Consider the following 21215-nt stretch of genomic DNA (forward strand, 5'->3'; position numbering starts at 1 on the left):
TTAAGTATTCACCAAAGCTAGCGATTTCAGCCCAAGCTTCCTTTATGTACAGGAAAGGGCTAATATCCCTCTGGCCATTCGCGGAACAATCAACCGCTCTCTTATTTATGAGTAAAAATGGCCAGAGAGTTAGAATTCATAGGAATTTTTTTTTTTAAACATTCTCAGTCATTTCGGCCTTACCATTTGCAGACAAATGGATTGGTCAAGGCTAATTCTACTTGATTATCCATTTGTATGTGCTTAAACTTTGAGTAGACTTTTAAGTCTGATTTTTGTAAATAATAGACAAAATGATAAACATTGTAATCACTTAAATGCCTGATATCACCAGTTCTGCTTCAAACATCATGGCTTTCACCTCTCATCACACCTTTTAAAAAACAAAGAGCCAACCTGGGCTGAATTTCAACTCATCAGCCACAAATTGGGAAAGTTGAAAGGGACCTGGGGTCATCTAGTCCAACCCTAAAATACAGGGTTCATAGCAAGATTTGTACTACCAGAAACACACACATACCTATAGAAATTATCTTTAAAGGAAGATTGAAGTTAACATTTTTCCTAAGATAGGGAGAGGATCTTTTATAAAGCAAAGTTAATTCAATTGATATGACCACTCACAAATAATTACAACAGCCATAGATTTGACAATTTTGTTGAACTTGCAGAGCAATAGTAAGCCTAATCTATGCCCCCCCCTTGCAGTTTCCTTTAAAGGAAGCTTACTCAGGAGTAAATTTACCTGGCACAGAATAAGAAGGAGAAGGGGGGGAAAAAAACCCTGAAAGAGACAGAATGAAACAAGGGGGGGGGGCATTTTCTAAGAAAAGAGGCCAGGAAGTCTTATAGAGACTGATATCAGGAGCCTTACAATAACTCTTCTGTCCAACCAAATCAAAGTTAAAACTGGACTCAGATATTTTTCTTAGAAGGAACACCATACTTTCATAGGCATATGCTTAATGAAATACATACACTGCATTTTAGCTTGAGAGCAGTTGGCTCAACTAGGCTTTTGCAGTAGAAACATTAGGTTATCAGCACCTTCCAAAATAAGACTGTAGACTCACAATCTCAAAAGTTGGGGCAAGGCAAGAGGTGGGGTAAACATTTGCACACTTCATTCTCATTTTCTCTTATTTAGGACTGCTAAGATCCAGCATGGCTTCCTTAGATTTAAATTTTGAAGCAAGCTTGCAGTTTAAACTATGCACACTTAAGAAAGGCAGTCTGCCAGAGACAGAAGGAACAGACAACACACATAACGGACAACATGTAAACATACATATTCTCATATATGTATTAACAGACAACACACATAACAGACAACATGTAAACATATATATTCTCATCCTTTAGTTGGTTATTGCAAGGAGATGGGCCACTACCTTTGGCTTCATTAAGTGAAATTAGTAGGAAGGTCCCACATGGTTTTATGAGCCTCCTTGCCTCTTCAAACACACCACCAGGTAATCAGACTGGTAGGGCTCACAACGCTTGGTTGACTGGGTACCCCTTTATAGATGCATGCGTTGCTGTTGTTGCTTTTTTGCTTTTCCCTTTTTTGGGGGGGGGGGTGTCTGGGATAGAGAAGGGGAAAAAAGAGGGGTTGATTAGGATTGGTATGTCTAGGGGTTTGGTATGCTTAGTACAGGGACGTATAGTAAAGAGGAGAAGGGGCTTCTAGTTGCCTGGCAACTTCCTTAGTGGGTTTTAGAGAGCTCTAGCTATCCGGTTCCTTGCGTTCCCTTTCCTATTTCCTTATTTCCTATTTCCTTATTTCCTTATTTCCTATAACCTGGGGTCTCTTTCCACTCTGCCGGTCCTGCCCAATTCCTCATGGGCTATCCCTCCTGGCAACCTCCTACCTATCGTCACATCTCAGGAAAAGGGGCCCTACTGGACGCCCGCGCCATGCGGTGCCAGATCGGGTGGTCCCTGGATAGAATTTCGAACTGAAAATCCCCCTTGCTTTTGGAAGCGGGCTCACGCACGGTTACGTGGCACCGACCAGTGCGGCTGGGATTGGGATAGAAAGCCAGACCCCTTCCTGCCCCCTCCGTAAGGGCGCTCGGGAAGTTCGGAAAGAGAGCTCCAACCCCTTGCTTTCAACTGGGATGCCCGTTGCGGAAAGTCGGCTGTCTTTCCAAGCCGGGTCTCACCGTCTTACTTTCGGACTCCCAATTGGTGCGGCTGGCTGGAGATTTTAAGGAAAAGAGATAGAGCTCAGAACCCCCCTTTCGGGTTGAGCAGCGGTCCACGGTCTCTCTCACTAACCGGACCAAGAGAAAGGCAAGAAGGAGCGATAGAGAGGAGGGCAGAGAATTCAGTTGCCAGGAGATTCCACCCCCTTCCCACCAGTGCACTGGATTTTCCTTTTTCCTTATACTCACGCGTCTTCTATGATGATCCCGGGATCGATGAATAAGCCAGCTGGATCCCTCTTTTGCTCCCCGGCTGAACTCCTAGGGCTTTCGATTACCGCCCGGAAGATGGCTGGGGGTCCAAAAGGATCTTCCCAGGCAAAATGGCCCGGAGCCGGCTGAAGATTTCGGGGCCCCCAGTCAGCAGCTCGGGAGAACCACAAGCCCCACGTTGGGCAGCCAACTGTTACGGCTAAAATCTGGGTGCGGGGTTACTCTGCCACCCAGCTCATCGGACTAAGTCCGTGGGTCCCTGCGGAAGAAAATGAGCTCAGCCGGACGCAGGAGCAAACTGCAGAAGATCCAAGTTTATTGCGCAACAGGTTCAAGGCGAGATTGAACCCAGAGAAAGGGGTGACATGAACTTTTGAAATTTCCCTCCATATCCCAGAATACAGTGCATGAAACGTCACAAATACATTATGGGAAGGTTGGGTTTCACAAGTTACATCATGAATATACTTTACACGTCATGAATACATTATGAAAAGGTGGGATTACATTAATTAGCATTTTCGGATGAGGGAGGGGGGATATGCAGAGCGGGAAATATACATAGATACACATTTATTGAGTACCGGTGGTGGCAAGACAATGGGTCAGACATATGCATCGTCTGCCACCTAATATTGCCTAGAGGGAAGGCTTGGCAAATTAAGAAGTTCCTGCGTACGTGACCTGCCGCTTTGGGGATTATGGAAGTAGGGATAGCATCATGGAGTCCACGGGGAACTGAGTTGAATGACACTGAGAGCGAAGAAATCGGAGTTACGGTTGATTTTATATCAATTTCTAAAGATTTCAATGATTTCAAACCCATTCTGTACTATAGGGCAAAAGCAGAAACAGAGTGGATACATTGTAACAGGAGGTCCTTGGCTAAAGCGGGGCCATAGGAATAAGCGGGGCCTCGGATGTTCTTAGAAGGAAGGGGGAAAGGAGCCCCCCCCTTCCATTCCGTATCAATATCTATATTTGCTTTCGTAGATTTTCACGGGTACAGGAATGCAGGTTTTGGTGTCTTCGGGTGTCTTCCCGTGTAAGAGTTGGGGTGTCTAGGCGACGTTTCGACGAGGTCTCACTCGTCATCTTCAGGCTGGTGCTTTCGGCTTCTTGTTACTGGAACAGAGCAGGATCTCAGTGTTTGAGTTCCTATAAATACTGTTGAGGGGGTGTGGTGTATAGCCTCCAACGTTCTGGGCAGAGAGGAAGTTCCCAGGTTAGTGTGCCTTTTCTTCTTTTGTTCATTAATTACTTGAGGGATATCTTGAGTGATTTCTTGAGTGATATTCTGAGTACCACTTAGGAGGGTCATTAGGTGTGGATTAGTTGCTAAAGCTTTCGTGTCTTGACCTCTTGAGCTTGTGAAGAGTTTTTCTGAGAAGATGGCTGTACTGCACTTAGTTGTGCTCTGGCTTGGCTTCGTGTATAGGGGCGAGCTGTGGTTTTGTGCCCTGTGCCAGCCAGATCTGTGTAGGGATTGCAGGGGGGTGCAGCATCCGGAGGTGCCACTATGGTTTGGCTACTGGATGGTATCTGTAATTTATCTGTGGAGAGGGTCTGGGTTTGGGTCTGGTGTGGTTGATTGGAGATGGCGTTCTGTGTGCCTCTGGTTCTGGTGTCGGTTTTTGTGGGGAGGGCTAATTTCCAGATGTCTGGCAGGCGGGACGTGTCGTCACGCTTGTTCATGTTGTGAGGGTGTTTCTCTATCTCGATGGCTTCCATGATTATTCTCTTGTGGTGATGTTCCATGTTAAAGAGCAATTTGGAATCTGCAAAATTAATTTCGTGTCCTGTTTCTTTCATGTGTTGGTAAAGAGAGGAAGTTTTTTCTTCTTTTTTGACGGCATTCTTGTGTTCTGCGATACGTGCATTTATTCGTCTGTTTGTTTGTCCAATGTACGTGGCTGGGCAGACTTTGCAGGGTATTTCATAGACCCCTTGGTTTTCTAACTGGATTTTATCTTTTGGGTTTCTGAGGATATTGGCTATTTTTTGGTTGGTGCAAAAGGCTGTTTTGATATTGTGTTTATGGAGGATTTTGCTAATTTTATCTGTAGTGCCCTTGATATAAGGAAGGAGGGCCATGCCATTGTTTTCTTCTGTGTCTTGGTTTTTGGGGGGTGTTTCTTTTTGGATTAGTTTCGTAACCCTGTTTTGCTGGTATCCGTTGGCGATTAACACATTTGAGAGATTCTGTAACTCAGTTGTCAAGTGGTCTTTGTCAGCCAGGCGTTTGGTTCTGGAGATGAGAGTCTTGGCTACGGAGTTTATTTGTGCAGGGTGGTGGTGTGATTGTGCATGTAAGTAGCGGTTGGTGTGTGTTTTTTTCCGGTAGATAGTGTGTCCTAGGGAGCCATCAGGTTTTTTGTAGATTAGGACGTCAAGGAAGGGAAGTTGGTTGTTGGCTTCTATTTCCATAGTGAATTGTATTTTGGGGTGTAGGCTGTTGAGATGTGTGAGGAAGCTATCTAGTTTTTCCTTCCCGTGTGGCCAAATTACAAAGGTGTCGTCAACATATCTGAGCCAAAGTTTGGGTTTGTGTTCTGACTTGTCTAAAGCATTGGTTTCAAAGTGTTCCATGTACAGATTTGCGATGACCGGTGAGAGGGGTGATCCCATAGGTGCTCCTTCTATCTGTTTGTATCTTTGTCCATTGTGGATGAAGTACGTGTTGGTTAGGCAGTGGTTGGTCAGGTCCAGGATGTATTCGGGGGGATTGTATTTGTTTTGAATGGCTGTCAAGGCTTCATTAATGGGCACTTGTGTGAAGAGAGATACAACATCGAAGCTCACAAGTAGGTCATCGGGATGTAGGTTTTGCTTCTTTATTGTTTCTATGAATTGGAAGGAGTTTGTAACGTGTGAAGCGATAGATTCTGCATAGGGCTGAAGTTGCTTAGCGAGAAATTTAGCGAGATTTTGTAGAGGTGAGCCTATGGAGCTGACTATTGGTCTGAGTGGTGTTCCTTCTTTGTGTATCTTGGGGAGACCGTAGAGTTTGGGGCATCTGGATGATTTTTCTCTGGGGATGATTCTTAGCTGGATTTCTTCACTGATAGGAGAGGCTTTTATTTTGGATTTGGTGGTTTTTTCCAGATAGGTGGTGGGATCTGTTTTTATAGGTTGGTAGGTAGGGTCTTGGAGTAGATTTGATAGTTTTGCTTGGTAGTCCGATGTGTTCATCACAACAGTGGCATTACCTTTGTCTGCTGGGAGAATGATTATGTTGTTGTCTTTCCTCAGGTTGGTGAGTGCTTTCTGTTCTTCTTTGTGTAAATTGCTTCTGGGTGGTTTGCTGGAGCAGAGGATGTTGGTGACTTCAAGTCTGATTTTATTGGCTTCATCTGGGTTGATTTTGGTTAGGCTAGCTTCGACTCCGCATATGATGTTTTCCGTGGGGATGCGTCTCGGGGCGACTGCAAAGTTGAAACCTTTGGAGAGTACTTTGGTTTCAGTTGAGGTGAGGATCCTGTCTGATATGTTATGTACTGTTTGTTTCATGGGTTGTTGTGGAGGGTGGCTGGGCTTCTGGCGTTTCTCTAGTTTGTGGAGTTTGTTGGTGTGTGTGTCTGTCTTATGTGAGGACTCAGTTTCAGCTCTCCAAACGGCTAGTTGTTTGCATTTGTCCCAGAGTGCAGGGTGGATTTTGTTACAGAGTTTGAGGTGAAGAGTGAGCAGATCTTTGTTGGTTTGGTTTAGTAGGTATCTTTTCTTATGTAGTTCGTTTCTGATTAGGGATAGTTCAGTTCGTTTCAGGATCCTTTCGGTAGCTGGGGTTTTAGAGTGGAATTTAAGTTGGAAGCATGTGGGAATTAAGTTGTTGTCTCGGCAGTTGCGTAGGAACAAGAGATCACATAAGATGGTGGCTCTTCGGATTTCTAGTTTCTCGTAGGTTCTTGTCAGCTGGAAGGTTTCCTCCCCGTAGAGGTGAGATATTTGCTTTCGTAGATTTTCACGGGTACAGGAATGCAGGTTTTGGTGTCTTCGGGTGTCTTCCCGTGTAAGAGTTGGGGTGTCTAGGCGACGTTTCGACGAGGTCTCACTCGTCATCTTCAGGCTGGTGCTTTCGGCTTCTTGTTACTGGAACAGAGCAGGATCTCAGTGTTTGAGTTCCTATAAATACTGTTGAGGGGGTGTGGTGTATAGCCTCCAACGTTCTGGGCAGAGAGGAAGTTCCCAGGTTAGTGTGCCTTTTCTTCTTTTGTTCATTAATTACTTGAGGGATATCTTGAGTGATTTCTTGAGTGATATTCTGAGTACCACTTAGGAAGGAGGCTCCTTCCTTATATCAAGGGCACTACAGATAAAATTAGCAAAATCCTCCATAAACACAATATCAAAACAGCCTTTTGCACCAACCAAAAAATAGCCAATATCCTCAGAAACCCCAAAGATAAAATCCAGTTAGAAAACCAAGGGGTCTATGAAATACCCTGCAAAGTCTGCCCAGCCACGTACATTGGACAAACAAACAGACGAATAAATGCACGTATCGCAGAACACAAGAATGCCGTCAAAAAAGAAGAAAAAACTTCCTCTCTTTACCAACACATGAAAGAAACAGGACACGAAATTAATTTTGCAGATTCCAAATTGCTCTTTAACATGGAACATCACCACAAGAGAATAATCATGGAAGCCATCGAGATAGAGAAACACCCTCACAACATGAACAAGCGTGACGACACGTCCCGCCTGCCAGACATCTGGAAATTAGCCCTCCCCACAAAAACCGACACCAGAACCAGAGGCACACAGAACGCCATCTCCAATCAACCACACCAGACCCAAACCCAGACCCTCTCCACAGATAAATTACAGATACCATCCAGTAGCCAAACCATAGTGGCACCTCCGGATGCTGCACCCCCCTGCAATCCCTACACAGATCTGGCTGGCACAGGGCACAAAACCACAGCTCGCCCCTATACACGAAGCCAAGCCAGAGCACAACTAAGTGCAGTACAGCCATCTTCTCAGAAAAACTCTTCACAAGCTCAAGAGGTCAAGACACGAAAGCTTTAGCAACTAATCCACACCTAATGACCCTCCTAAGTGGTACTCAGAATATCACTCAAGAAATCACTCAAGATATCCCTCAAGTAATTAATGAACAAAAGAAGAAAAGGCACACTAACCTGGGAACTTCCTCTCTGCCCAGAACGTTGGAGGCTATACACCACACCCCCTCAACAGTATTTATAGGAACTCAAACACTGAGATCCTGCTCTGTTCCAGTAACAAGAAGCCGAAAGCACCAGCCTGAAGATGACGAGTGAGACCTCGTCGAAACGTCGCCTAGACACCCCAACTCTTACACGGGAAGACACCCGAAGACACCAAAACCTGCATATATATATATATATATATATTTGAACATGGAAAGATTTGGTTTGATTTGTTACTAATATGAATGCGTTTTAATTAGAAAATGAAAAAAAATTATGAAAAAAAGAACATGGTGTTATTCAAATCATTCTTCAGATCATATGCACAAACATTCCCGTTTTCCACATGGAAGGATCCCCTTTCTTCTTTCCCTCTGTGCTGTTCTGGCCGGGTGGGGAGGACCCTCCTGAAGCCCTATAGACATCTCCAAGGTGCACAGGGGAATGAGAGGGGGAAAGCCCCATTGTGGGACTGATGGGGTGAATCCTGGCCACTCTTTGGTATGGGGTGTGAACTGCTTAGAAGCCTATTTGAGCCTTCAACCCTCCTTCCTTGGCGGTTCCTCCCACCATTCCTCTGTGTCCACCAGTCCATGACATCCTCTCTCCCCACATGGCCCCTTCCTCCTACCTGCTCTGGGTCCACAGGGGCAGCTTCCCCTCCGCCACCAAGAAAAGATGGACAAGCAGGTCTTGCTGGCCTCGTTCCGTCTCCTGCGAGAGAAGAAGGTAAGTGGGAAGCCGAGAGCGCATGCTTCACTCCAAAGGAAAACTACAGGTGCGCCTTCAAACAAGGAGGAGTTGCCATGTAAATGTGGACGTTTGCACCCATTTGACATACTAGTTGTGCAAAAATACACACACACCGGGCTCTTGGTCCCCTGTGACCTCTCCCCAAAGATGAGAAGAATTCACAGATTAGCTTCAGAATCCACAACTTGTGAGCAGACGGAGAAAGGACTCCTTCCTCCTTACCCAGAGGCCTCTCTCTGGAGTCCAAGGGAGTCTTCTCTGCCTCAGAGGAATCCGGACCCATTTCTGCTAACGGATCCTTCCTCTGAAAGAGCAACAAGGATTCAAAAAAAGTAGATTAGAAATGGAATGACTTAGGACACAAACAATTTAGGGCTGTCTGATATCATTCCTTGGATGCTTTCCAAAAAAGGATGGGCCATTAGGAAATGATTTGGGAATACTCTCCCTCCTCTTTGGAGCCCCTTGGGAGTATCCAGAGGAAAGTCTCTCTCACCTGCTGCTCTGCCTGCTTCCTCTCCTCTGCCTGACTCAGGAGGAAACCTTCGGCCAGGGCCACCGCCTGGGAACTGGTCTCCGCTCCGCATTCCCTCACCCAGCTCTCCATCTCTGGAGGAAGGACAGCCAGGAACTGCTCCAAGATCACCAGGTCCAACATCTCAGCTTTTGTGTGCCTTTCTGGCTTCAGCCATTGACGGCAAAGGTGGTAGAGTCGGCTGCAAACCTCTCGGGGTCCTTTGGCCTCCTGGTAGCAGAACTGCCTGAGCTGCTGGCTCTGCACCTCTGAGCAGAGGGTGTCCTCCTCACCCAGGATCTTCTGCACAGAGTTTTCACAGAATCCCCCACTGCTCCCTGTTTCCATGGCATGGCCTCTTCGTGCTTCAGGGCCAGCTGAGTCTTGCTCATCCATCTCTGTTCCCAGGAGATCGGAAGGAGTCCCTAGGTCTTCTGCCAAGTTCTGCCTGGCCAACTGAGAGGTGCCAGAGAATCCTTTAAAGTGTTAACAGAGAAATCTGAGGGCTCCCTTGGACAAAAAGACAAGGACCCCAGCCAGGAATACGAGAGCAAAACAGCAGCCAGTCGGCTTGGTCTTTATTGAAGACTGTCGCTACAGGACTCCCACCTGCCACAAGGTGGAACAAGATGGAAGCCCCAAACAAAAGAGCCCCCAAACTTTTATTAGCTGCTAATCCTCATGTTACGCCCCCCCCAACTACATCACTCATACATCATGGTTACATCATGAAAGGGGAGGTCTTGTGGCAGGAATCTGAACATCCTGGACGCTGCCCCATTCCTCCCCTTGCCCTCCACCAAACACCCATCAAGTGTAACAAAAGGGACATTTACATTTCCTTGTTTCCCAGCCAAGTTCATCCCACCCTTTTGTCTTCATCTGGGTTTATTGTTTCTGGAATGGCTACCTGTCTGGCACTCAGGTATCAGGATGCCAGGGATTATCACTCAGGCAGAGGGGCTGCTGAGGAGCTGAGCTCACGTGTCTATAGGAATTTCTGAAGTTTTCCCAGTGAGCCAGTACATATATTTATCACGGAATTCTTACATTTGGTATCGTACAGCAAAGGCCCTTTGAATAGATACGAAGAAACTGTGATGAAGTGTTTTGTGGGGACAAATCACAAAAGTGATTGTGCTGATTTTGGTAATGAGTTGCATATGCATGATATCTGCTGGAGGGGCAACCCACCCAACCTATACATAAATTCCTGCAACAAAAGCAAAAGGAGATGCATTCTTCTACTCCCAGATTGATACACAGTCAGGAGAAGAGAAATGTTCTCTGGGCCAGCATGGATGAGTCTGAATCACAGCCCAGACTCGGAGTTCAAGCACCATATTCCCATATTCTGAAGACAGACTTCTGTCTTTGTTCTGAGGGCAACTCTCTCCCCCTTCAGAAGCATGGCTGCCTCCCACTGGGGGGCCTGGAGCCATCGCTAGCCCTCTGCTCCTCCCTGAATGGGCCTCATCCTCTTCTCAAGCCATCTCTTCCTCCTGTGGCAGGGAGTTCCATGGGTCTAACAGCGCACTGCGAGATGGAAGGCAGCTCCTGCAGAGGATATGAAAGCCCCCTCCCCCTCTTGCAGGGAGGATCCTGGGAGGGACGGAGGGGCATTTGCTTGGGAGGACCTCATCCCCCCATTATTCCCTGTCCTCTCTAGGAATGCAGCTCAGTTCCTTTTAACCCTTGCAAGGTGGAGCAAACCAAGCTCACATTCTCTCTCTCACTCTTCCAGAAATGGCAGCAGAGCTCAGTGGGTAGAGCATGAGTCTCTTTGATCTCAGGCCCCTGGGTTCGAGCCCCAGGCTGGGCAGACGATTCCTGGCTGGCTGGGGGTGGGCTAGATGACTTTGGGGGTCCCTCATCATGACTCCCTGGCCCTCGTGGCTGTTCTTCTGAGCCCTTGCAAAGCGGAGCTCGCCCTGCTCCCTTCTCTCTCTCTCAGGAGCCAGGGCCCCAGAGGGGTCTTCTTGGGGGGACCCTCCCCTGCAGCCCTGGGACCCCCCATCTCCCCAAGGCGACTCACCGGATCCCAGAAGGCGCCCCCAGGCAGCACTTGCGGAGCAGAGAGACAAAAGCCCGATGGGGGCGGAGCTTGTGCTCTGGGGAGCCTCCTCCCTTTATTCCTCTCTAGGAAGCCAGCTGGGTGCCAGGGGGCGTGGCGCAGAGCTGCTCCCTCTGAGGGGAAGAGGCCGCACTTGGGCCCGCAGTGGGGGAGAGGGGGGTCTTGGGGGGGCAGATGGGGGTCTCTCTTGGGGGCTTCGGGGGGGGCTGCGGGGCAGTGAGCCTTGTCCCAGAAAAAGGGGGTCCTGGGGGGGCCTGGCAGGGTGCCAGCCTGGGCGCGTGTGCGTGGGAAGGGGGAACCTGTGTCCCGGAAGAGGAGCCCCTCTCTCTGCCTGGGGCTGCAAAGGGGCGTCTAGGCGGGGGAGAGGGGGTCCTGGGGGGCCAGATGGGGGACCCGGGGGTGTCTCTCTTGGGGGCTCCTGGGGGGGCTGCGGGGCAGAGCCGTGTCCCAGCAAGAGGGGGGCCTGCGAGGGTGCGGGGCCCCGGGCCGAGAGGAGGGCCGTGTGCGTGGGAAGGGGGAACCCGTGTCCCGGAAGAGGAGCCCCTCTCTCTGCCTGGGGCTGCGGGGGAGAACCATGTCTCTGGCCCCCGGAGAAAAAGGGGGGCTGGAAATGCCACGGACAAGGAAATCACTCAGCGCCCCTTGTATATCAAGCAGCAGGAAAGGACCACACAAAAAGTCCACAGATGAAGTTTTATTCAAACCCGGAAGAGAAAAAGCAGCACTAAGTGCAGTGTCTCAAAGATGCAGCGTAACATCTTTACCTTAGAAAAAGTAATTAAACGTAACAATCGGCAAAGAGGCAGTTAAATGGACTTTTTCAGTGGCAAGGGGGACAAGGAAGCCCATCACAGCAGGCCTGCGGTGCTAAAAACCAGGAGAAGAGATTTCTGGACATCTCAAGAGCAACAAGAATGTATTCCTTCCCCCCCTTTGCTTGAGAAGTAAAACTCTGCAAGGCTTTGGCTCCAGGGTCCCTTGAGAGAGAGTTGGTTCCGAGGAAGGAAAAGGGGGTCCTGCAAGGAGAGGATGAGGGGAAGACCCCCTTTTCTAGGGGTGGGGGAGAGGGATTGGGCTCCCGGGTCAAGAGAGCACCTTGTATCCTGGCACTGAAAAGACACACCCCCTCACACACACACTTTGTGGCATCTCCTTTTGGCAAAGGGTCAAAACATAGTTCCAACTTGAAAACCACCTCCAGGACCAGGCACCCTCAATGGGCTTTGGACTACAACTCCCAACCGGGCCTGCCAGCAGAAGGCAGGGGGGATGGAAACAGCCGTCCAAAAGGTCCAGCCAGCTCCAGAGGCGACCCAAGGCTGCTCTCCAACGGGGCGCTGCTCCAGGCATCTGAGTTGCTCAGTTCAAGGGAGCTGGCGGGACTAAGAACCGGGGTTCCTGAATGGCAGGGGTTGGACCAGATGAGGCTGGAGTGTCCTCTTCCAGGATTCCTCTTCTGGCTGCCAATGCCACGGCTGGAATGTCTCCCAAAACTGCCCCCCCCCTTTCACAAGGAGGTCTCCCCCCCCCCCCGTGTCTTAAACTACCCTTTGACTGGCAACCATCTCCAATCTCCTTGCTGGACAATCCCAATCAAAGATGCATTAGATTCTCTGAAATCTACTCAGGAGTCCTGTAGTGACTTCATGCTCTTTATTGCAGCTTGTAAAACAGTGATTTAATTGCACCCCCCCCAACCTCCGGCTTTTATTTACATTATTTACACAATTAGTCCCATCTGATTGGCTGATTCTGCTTCCCTCCTGCAGCCTGATTGGTCTTTTCCTGCAGGCCAATCAGTTGTTGCATTCTAGGATCCTACTTGCCTTTTGTTCTAGGCTCCAAGCTTAGTACATAACCCCCCTCCCCTCTACATTCCCGTTGCGCCCAGGAGGTTAGCATTCCTAGTCGTTGAAGTATCCCAGTCAGCTACGTATGCCTTGTGGTCTTGGGTGTCTCTCGGTAGGGGTTCCTGGTTCTGGCTCTTGTTCCAGGGCTGCCGGATGTGACGGGGTCATTGGGTTGGATGCTGCTGGTCCACTCAGTTGTGGTTCTGGTTCCTGTGGCTGCTCAGCCTCGGTCACTTCTGGACTTCCTAGTTCTGCCTCCCTTACCCGCTCCTCCTGCTCTATGGGCCTCACCCTTCTGCTATCCCCTTGGGATTCCTCTGTCCAGCCCTCCTTGCAGTTCCCCCCCAGGAATCATCCGGAAGTTCAATAGTCCAAAGAAGGCTTGGAGTTCTGCCTTACCCTTAGGTGCAGGGGCGTCGCAAATAGTCCCCACCTTGTCCCCGATCAGGTGGACTCTTAGAACCCCACCAGGGTGGCGAGGACATGGCTGACCATTGGCACCAGGTATGCATGAGCCATAAGGGCCTTGCTTATGGTACATTTGTAGTCTGCGCAGATGTGGACTGAGCCATTGGGCTTGACGGGTGTGATGATTGGGGTTTCTCGGGGGCATTAGGCTCAAGCACTCCTCGCTCAATGAGCCAGTCTAATTCCTCGTCAATGCGGGGTTTTGAGGGCGAATGGGACCTGGTGGGCCTTGACCTTGATGGGTCGTATGGTGGGGTCTAGTTGTAGGCCAATGGAGGGGCAGGGCAGTATATCACCCCAATGCCCCATCGAAAACCTCTGGAAACTCTTTGCACATGGCATCCACATCCACGTGGGAGCTGGTGCGGTTCACCCCGGTGATGGCTAGCCCCAGTGGCCCAAACCACACCAACCCCAGTAAGCTAACGTAGCACCCCTTGACCACGATCAAGTTCAACTGCCACTTCCGCCCTCGATATTGTACATTGAAGGTTCCCACCCCCATCGTGGGGACCTTGCATTTGTGGAAGTCTTCCGGAGGGTGAATGGGGCTGGCCTAACTTGGAGCCGCCACTGGGACACAATTCCTTAATGTCCATGCCAAGATTATGGACAGGGTTGAGCCTGTATCAAGCTCCAGGCGGCACGGGGCTGCCTCTATCTGTGCCTCGATGTAAATTTTGTCCGCATTAGAATGAAGCAACTGGTATACCTGACAGTCTGTGGTCTTCGTCGAGTTGCCTTGGTGTGTCAGACCACGGGGTCTGGGACTCTTGGGTCGGCCATCTTGTTTGAGGCTTTGGGTAGGGCAGGCACGGCACACCCGGGCGATGTGTCCCACTTTTCTGCATTGTCGGCATTCTGCGTTGCGGAAATGGCAAGTCCTCTGCTTGTGGCTCTCCCCGCAACCTGCGCAGTTCCCGTCTTCCGGACGAGGCTGTCGTGGTGGGCGTGCGGCTTATGTGCGCTGCTGCACTCAGTGCACGTCCTCCCGGTCGGATTCTGAGTTGTCTGAGGGTTCTGAGGGTTTCTCCCCTGTATGTATTTTGTGATGGGCTGTGAGACTTTCGTTCCTGTTGACTTCCGGGTTGGTGCCTCCGGCAATGGCGGAGTTCCTCTGATCGTGAGGAACTTACTCCGTGGGAATTTGGGTCTGTACCGCTGCGGCGAAGGCGGAGACCCGCAAAAATCACAGGCGGGAGAAGCCTGTGAACGTGGGATTCGGTGGGCACCTTCTGCGTCTCCCCTACTCGGGGGGGAACCCGATTTCGGGGACCCGGAGCGACGTGGGGTGAGTGGCGCGGTGCTTCGAATCGTCTGCTTCTTCCACGGAACGACGCCGCATAGCTGTTGCTGGAGAGCACTGACTTTTTCCTGTGGACAATTCGACTCTAAAGTAATTACCCGTGAGTAGAGCTGATACGGGAGAATCGGATTTTAAACGTTTAATTTGGCAACGAAACGGGGAGGTTCAAAACAGGAAGTCCGCCTTCCCTAGTTGTAAAGAGACTGAGGCAAGGAGTCGGTAAGCTGAAGCCTTGGAAAGCCTTTTGTAAAAGATTAAATTTCCATCGGTAAAGAGTATAAAATCCCCCTTGGAGGCAGGAGAAGAGGGGGGGGAGCTGTGGATCGAGTATGCCTGAAGGAGAGAGTAAAGAGATTTGAAATATTGCCGCTCGGACCCTGGAAACGGGTTGCTAGTGGACGGACGTTTTGGAATGTCCATTGACAGCACTTGGAACGTTCCTTGACAGCAAACAGAATAAGAGAGTTATATTGTTTCTACTGTTTTTGGCTATTTCTAAAAAGGAGTAACAAAGTAACTGAAAACTGAAACTAATTTTGGATTGTACGAGCTGTGCTTAAAGGTGACATTTTTGATTATTATAAATAGAAACTGTTTTCCCCTAGTGGAGGTCTCTGAGGTTGGTTGCTTTGTGAGAGCTGGGCTAGGGGATTTTCCAGTTGCAAGATAAGAACTGTGTGACTCTGGGATTTGACGTTGAATCTCTTAAGTGTTATGGCGAGTGGAATGGAATGAACAGACGAAACATCAACAGAAGAGGCCTTAGTGGTCGCATTATTGAAAATAAATGACTCGCTGGAACAACTTCACAAGAAAACAGAAGTGATGAATGTGAAAATAGAAGTGATGAATGCGAAAGCGGACGCTGCAAATAATAAAATTGATTTAATTGTAGAAAGGTTAAATAATCTGGGACAAAAGGTGAACACCAACACAGAAACCTTCCAGAAATTGACACAGGAATCTACTTTAATACGGTAAATTGCGGATGAGGTCAGGGAGAAAACCTTTGCTGCTGAATGTAAAACAGCACAATTGGAGTGTGAGAGAGCCACATACATTCAAAAGCAACTTGCCAAATATAAGCTGACATTTGCTATGATGGAGCGTAAAGAAAAACAGATGAATTTGAGGATCAGAACCCCACCAGAACTGGAAAGTTTGACAGAGCTTCAGGAGGAGAAAGGATCAACATTGGCTGAGAAAGAGAGACTTTTGGGGGTCAGCAGAACTGCCAAAAATGTGATTTTACCTAGGGGTGGCTGTGAAGGACGTTGGATTGAAGAGAAGAGGGATTGGGAAATATGGACAAATCTGAAGTTGTTATGGTTGGGCCGAGCTGTTGTGGTGGGGATGAGGGTTGCTGTGTTGCCGGGGATGTTGCTTTTGTGTCAAAAAGTGCAAGTTTTGGATGGGAGGGATTGTTTCAGGAGGTGGCAGAGGGATGTTCCCGGATTGGTTTGGCAGGGCAGGAAGCCTCGAGTAAAATTTAAGATTTTGATGGATGCTAAAGAAGGAGGTGGACCTGCCCTGCCAGACACTTAAACTTTGTGGTGAATCATCTGCTCTTTGCTGGCTGAGAGAATGGTTGTCTTTTAAAAGCACTTAAGTGTTGGATAATGGCAGATGAAGTTGATGGACTAGACGGAATTGGCGGAAAAGATTGGCAAGATCCGAGACCAGGGAGAAGAGTTGGTGGAAGAAGACTGGGAAAAGTTTAAAGACTATTTTTAGAAATATTGTAAAATGAATGAATGTTAGAAGAATGTTGGAATGTTAGAAGAATGTTGGTTTTCCCTTGTATGAATTCTTAGATGGAAAATGAGTTTGGACCTCGTCCTGAAGCTCTTTCCACATTCAATGCACTGATAGGGTTTCTCCCCTGTATGAATCCTTTGATGGGAAGTGAGATGGGCACTCCGACTGAAGCTCTTTCCACATTCTACGCACTGATAGGGTTTTTTCCCCTGTATGAATTTTACGATGGGATGTGAGATCATGGCTGTGACTGAAGCAGTGATATGGTTTCTCCCTGTATGAATTCTACAATGGCAAGTGAGATTGTGGCTTTGACTGAAGCTCTTTCCACACTCCAAGCAGTGATATGGTTTCTCCCCTGTATGAATCCTTTGATGGGAAGTGAGATGGGAGCCCTGACTGAAGCTCTTTCCACATTCCAGACACTGATAGGGGTTTTCCCCTGTATTAATACTTTGATGGGATGTGAAGCTTATTTTCCAGGTGAAGCTCTTTTCACATTCCACGCACTGATAGGGTTCTCCCCTTTATGAATCCTCTGATGGGAAGTGAGATGGGAGCCCTGACTGAAGCTCTTTCCACATTCCATGCACTGATAGGGTTTCTCCCCTGTATGAATCCTTTGATGGGAAATGAGATGGGCCCTCTGAATGAAGCTCTTTCCACATTCCACACACTGATAGGGTTTCTCCCCTGTATGAATCCTTTGATGGGAAATGAGATGGTCCCTCCGATTGAAGCTCTTTCTACATTCTACGCACTGATAGGGTTTTCCCCTTGTATGACTTCTATGATGAGAAGTGAGATCGTGGCTGTGACTGAAGTTCTTTCCACACTCCAAGCAGTGATATGGTTTCTCCCCTGTATGAATTCTACGATGGGAAGTGAGATCGGAGCTCTTCCTGAAGCTCTTTCCACATTCCACACACTGATAGGGTTTCTCCCCTGTATGAATCCTTTGATGGGAAGTGAGTTCGGACCTCGTCCTGAAGCTCTTTCCACATTCCAGGCACTGATAGGGTTTCTCCCCTGTATGAATCCTTTGATGGGAAGTGAGATGGGAGCCCTGATTGAAGCTCTTTCCACATTCCAGGCACTGATAGGGTTTCTCCCCTGTATGAATCCTTTGATGGGAAATGAGATGGGCACTCCGATTGAAGCTCTTTCCACATTCCACGCACTGATATGGTTTTTCCCCTGTATGAATTCTACGATCGGAAGTGAGATCATGGCTGTTACTGAAGCAGTGATATGGTTTCTCCCCTGTATGAATTCTACGATGGCAAGTGAGATTGTAGCTTTGATTGAAGCTCTTTCCACACTCCAAGCAGTGATATGGTTTCTCACCTGTATGAATCCTTTGATGGGAAGTGAGATGGGAGCTCTGACTGAAGCTCTTTCCACATTCCACGCATTGATAGGGTTTCTCCCCTGTATGAATCCTTTGATGGAAAGTGAGATGGGCACTCCGATTGAAGCTCTTTCCACATTCCACGCATTGATATGGTTTTTCCCCTGTATGAATTCTACGATGGGAAGTGAGATCGTGGCTGTGACTGAAGCTCCTTCCACACTCCAAGCAGTGATATGGTTTCTCCCCAGTATGAATCCTTTGATGGGAAGTGAGATGGGAGCTCTGACTGAAGCTCTTTCCACATTCCACGCACTGATAGGGTTTCTCCCCTGTATGAATCCTTTGATGGGAAGTGAGATCGGCACTCCGATTGAAGCTCTTTCCACATTCCACACACTGATAGGGTTTCTCCCCTGTATGAATTCTTTGATGGTAAGTGAGATGGGCACTCCGAGTGAAGCTCTTTCCACATTCCACGCACTGATATGGTTTTTCCCCTGTATGAATTCTACGATGGGAAGTGAGATCGTGGCTTTGACTGAAGCTCTTTCCACACTCCAAGCAGTGATATGGTTTCTCCCCTGTATGAATCCTTTGATGGGAAGTGAGATTGTGGCTTTGACTGAAGCTCTTTCCACACTCCAAGCAGTGATATGGTTTCTCCCCTGTATGAGTCCTTTGATGGGCAGTGAGATGGGAGCCCTGACTGAAGCTCTTTCCACATTCCACGCACTGATAGGGTTTCTCCCCTGTATGAATTCTACGATGGGAAGTTAGATCGGAGCTCTTCCTGAAGCTCTTTCCACACGCCAAGCAGTGGTAGTGTTTCTTCTCAAGGGGATTTCTTTGATGGGAAGTGGAATGGGAGCTCTGACTGACGCTCTCTCCACAGTCTGAATCCTGATATGGCTCCTCCACTGTGTGGATTTCGTTGTGGTCTCCCTTGTTCTTCATTTCCAATTCATCATGACCTGAAACTAAGAGGCAAACGGATTATAGTCTCGGGAAGAAGTGCAGTCCCAAATTATGGAACAATGCTCTCTCTAGTTTTGAAAAGTACAGCTTAACGAGGTAACATCATTTTGTTCAAATTTAAATATGGATCTGTACTATATTCATAAATAAAATGTGCTTTTATTATTATTTAAAGGTGGCCAAAGTGGGAAAGTTCCCTGTTCAAAATTAAGATATTTATTAGCTAAAGTGGTGCTTCAGGTTAAAAACAGTTTCAGGTTAAGAACGGACCTCCGGAAGGAATTAAGTACTTAACCCGAGGTACAACTGTATTTAATATGCTACGTTGTTCAATATGCAGTAATAAATCTAAACACATTTTAAGAGCTTGAGAAATATTTGGGAACATTGACTCTGGACTGACTTGGTCATAGTCAGCTACCTTGTGGTAGGGGAATGAACTTCTGTGTGCTGAAAAACACATTTTGTATATTGAACAAATGTATGTATCAGCTACCAAATTTAAATTTCTTTAGTGGCTAAAAATTTAATGATGATGTGCATCACCTTAAACCAATTTGGATGTTTTCTTAAATTCTCGACATCACAGAATGCAGCAGAAACTTGTCATATCAGTATTATTATTATTATTCAAGTTTCCTTACACTGGTATCTCAGGTTACATACGCTTCAGGTTACAGACTCCGCTAACCTAGAAATGGTACCTCAGGTTAAGAACTTTGCTTCAGGATGAGTACAGAAATCGTGCTCTGGCAGTGCAGCAGCAGGAGGCCCCATTAGCTAAAGTGGTGCTTCAGGTTAAGAACAGTTTCAGGTTAAGAACGGACCTCTGGAACGAATTAAGTTCTTAACCCGAAGTACCACTGTACTTACATGTTACATTATTGTGAGATGTTACAGGGGACGAGGCAAGGGGCCTTCTCGATAGGGGAACCCACCCTGTGGAACGCCCTCCCATCAGATGTCAAGGAAATAACTATGCAACTTTTAGAGGACTTCTGAAGGCACCTCTGTATTGGGAAGTTTTTAATGTTTGATGTTTTATTATGTTTTTCTATTTGTTGGAAGTTGCCCAGAGTGGCTGGGGCCACCCAGTCCGATGAGCAGGGTAAAAATAATAAAATTATCATTATTGTTACTACAGGGTTCACTGCCTGAGATTCAAAAAGCCTGGCTCTGTTTTGTGATGGAGTTTGTTTGGTTCAGTCGTGGAATCTGTGCCATCTCCAATGTCAAGCGACTCTTTGGTCAACCAGAGAGAGACAGAAGCAAGAACAAAAGCAGGAAACTTGACTGAAGCTACTTCAACATCCCAAATCACTCTGAAGCCTACATTTAAGAAGGCCTGGGCAGTTCAGACAGCCTGATCATGGTTTTAAATGGCAGAACTGGAGGAAGAATATTCACAGGGAAAACAATCAATAGCCATCCCTCCAAGGTTTGCTGTGGGAGTGTTAACATCCCAGGTGCTGTGGGTGGCGCTGTTGAGCCCCATCGAAATATCAGAGGTTCGTCACATAGAGAGATGTCTTGAATTACAAAACAGATAGGATGATCCAATAGGGAGCCTTACCGAGAGAGTCCAAGATCCCACGATTCTCCTCCATGACTTCCTTATGGAGAGCTCTCTGGTCAGGATCCAGCAACGCCCACTCCTCGTCTGTGAAATGGACAGCTACGTCTTCAAAGCACACTGGACCCTAACAGAACAGGGAAAAGGCTGTCCTCTTAGAGAACATTCACCTGGCTCTGTTGTTTTCTACAGCGGCCAGACCCCTCTCTGCCTTCCTCATCCCTCTCTCCTGCTGCAGCTTCTGCCTCGGAGTCTGGGCTGCTCTCTGCCACAGACTCCCTCTGCTCCCTGAGCCCTCTTCCCTCTCCAGCTTCAGACCCCTCCTCCTCCTCCTCCTCCTCCTCCCAGTCGGCTCCCTCTTCTCTGGCTCCTCCCACCATTCCTCTGCATCCAACTGTGTCCAGCCAGTGTGCATCCAAGCAGTCCTTCCCCACAAGGCTCCTTCCCCCTACCTGATCTGGGTCCACAGCTGCTGCCTCCCCTCCACCACCTTGAAAAGATGAAGGAGCAGGTCTTGGTGGCATCATTCCGTCACCTGGGAGAGACCAAGGTAAGTGGAAACCGTGAGCGCCTGCTTCTCTCAGAGGTGAAACAGTGCATCTCTACGTACAGATGGGGCTTGTCCAAGTCTCCCCTGCTAGCTTCCGGTTCCGCTCTGCTTTAATGGAGGCAGCGGGAGATCGTTGGAGAAGGAAAAACAAGGATGACTGAGGGTAATTCTCCTTGCACGTTTCCCCCAGGGACAGGGGGGAACGGGCTTCACTCCCAGCTCGTCTTGGTACCAGGCTCTGGCTCCGGCATGGATTGCGAGAGGCAGGGAGGCGCTGAGTGCAAAAGCCCTTTGCCTGCCGAAAACCCTCCTTCGCCGCCATTAAGAAGCAGAGGTTCTCCTGCCAATTAGAGCTCAATTTGGACTAATGTACAGGCGTTGCTGGAAGAGATGAGATCATAAACTGCGGAATTGAACCAGCTGCAAGGTCTTTAAGGTTTGTA

The 21215-nt window shown here is 48.2% G+C and overlaps 3 protein-coding genes across 3 annotated transcripts in view; all 3 read right to left on the reverse strand.

Annotated features, from left to right (window-relative positions):
- LOC308590354 (uncharacterized protein) overlaps positions 1-11019 on the reverse strand; it is a 64548-nt gene extending 53529 nt beyond the window's left edge. Inside the window, exon 1 of the mRNA XM_081200348.1 lies at positions 10900-11019. The gene's annotated coding sequence lies outside the window, so the exon portion shown is untranslated. The remainder of the gene's footprint in view (positions 1-10899) is intronic.
- Positions 11020-11617: 598 nt separating this feature from the next.
- The window catches only part of LOC308590295 (uncharacterized protein), a 155099-nt gene continuing 145501 nt past the window's right edge, over positions 11618-21215 (reverse strand). The window contains exon 7 of the mRNA XM_081200209.1: positions 11618-14333. Coding sequence (XP_081056335.1) covers positions 13946-14333 — 388 coding nt within the window. The 3' untranslated portion in view covers positions 11618-13945. The remainder of the gene's footprint in view (positions 14334-21215) is intronic.
- Positions 16360-21215, reverse strand: part of LOC308590322 (uncharacterized protein) — a 56116-nt gene continuing 51260 nt past the window's right edge. Inside the window, exons 4-6 of the mRNA XM_081200271.1 lie at positions 20675-20757; positions 20223-20349; positions 16360-18651 (exon numbers count right to left, since the gene is read on the reverse strand). Of these exons, the coding sequence (XP_081056397.1) occupies positions 16793-18651; positions 20223-20349; positions 20675-20757 (2069 nt within the window). The 3' untranslated portion in view covers positions 16360-16792. The remainder of the gene's footprint in view (positions 18652-20222; positions 20350-20674; positions 20758-21215) is intronic.

The sequence above is a fragment of the Podarcis bocagei genome (assembly GCF_964188305.1).
Source record: "Podarcis bocagei genome assembly, chromosome: 7".
Taxonomy (NCBI): Eukaryota; Metazoa; Chordata; class Lepidosauria; order Squamata; family Lacertidae; genus Podarcis; species Podarcis bocagei.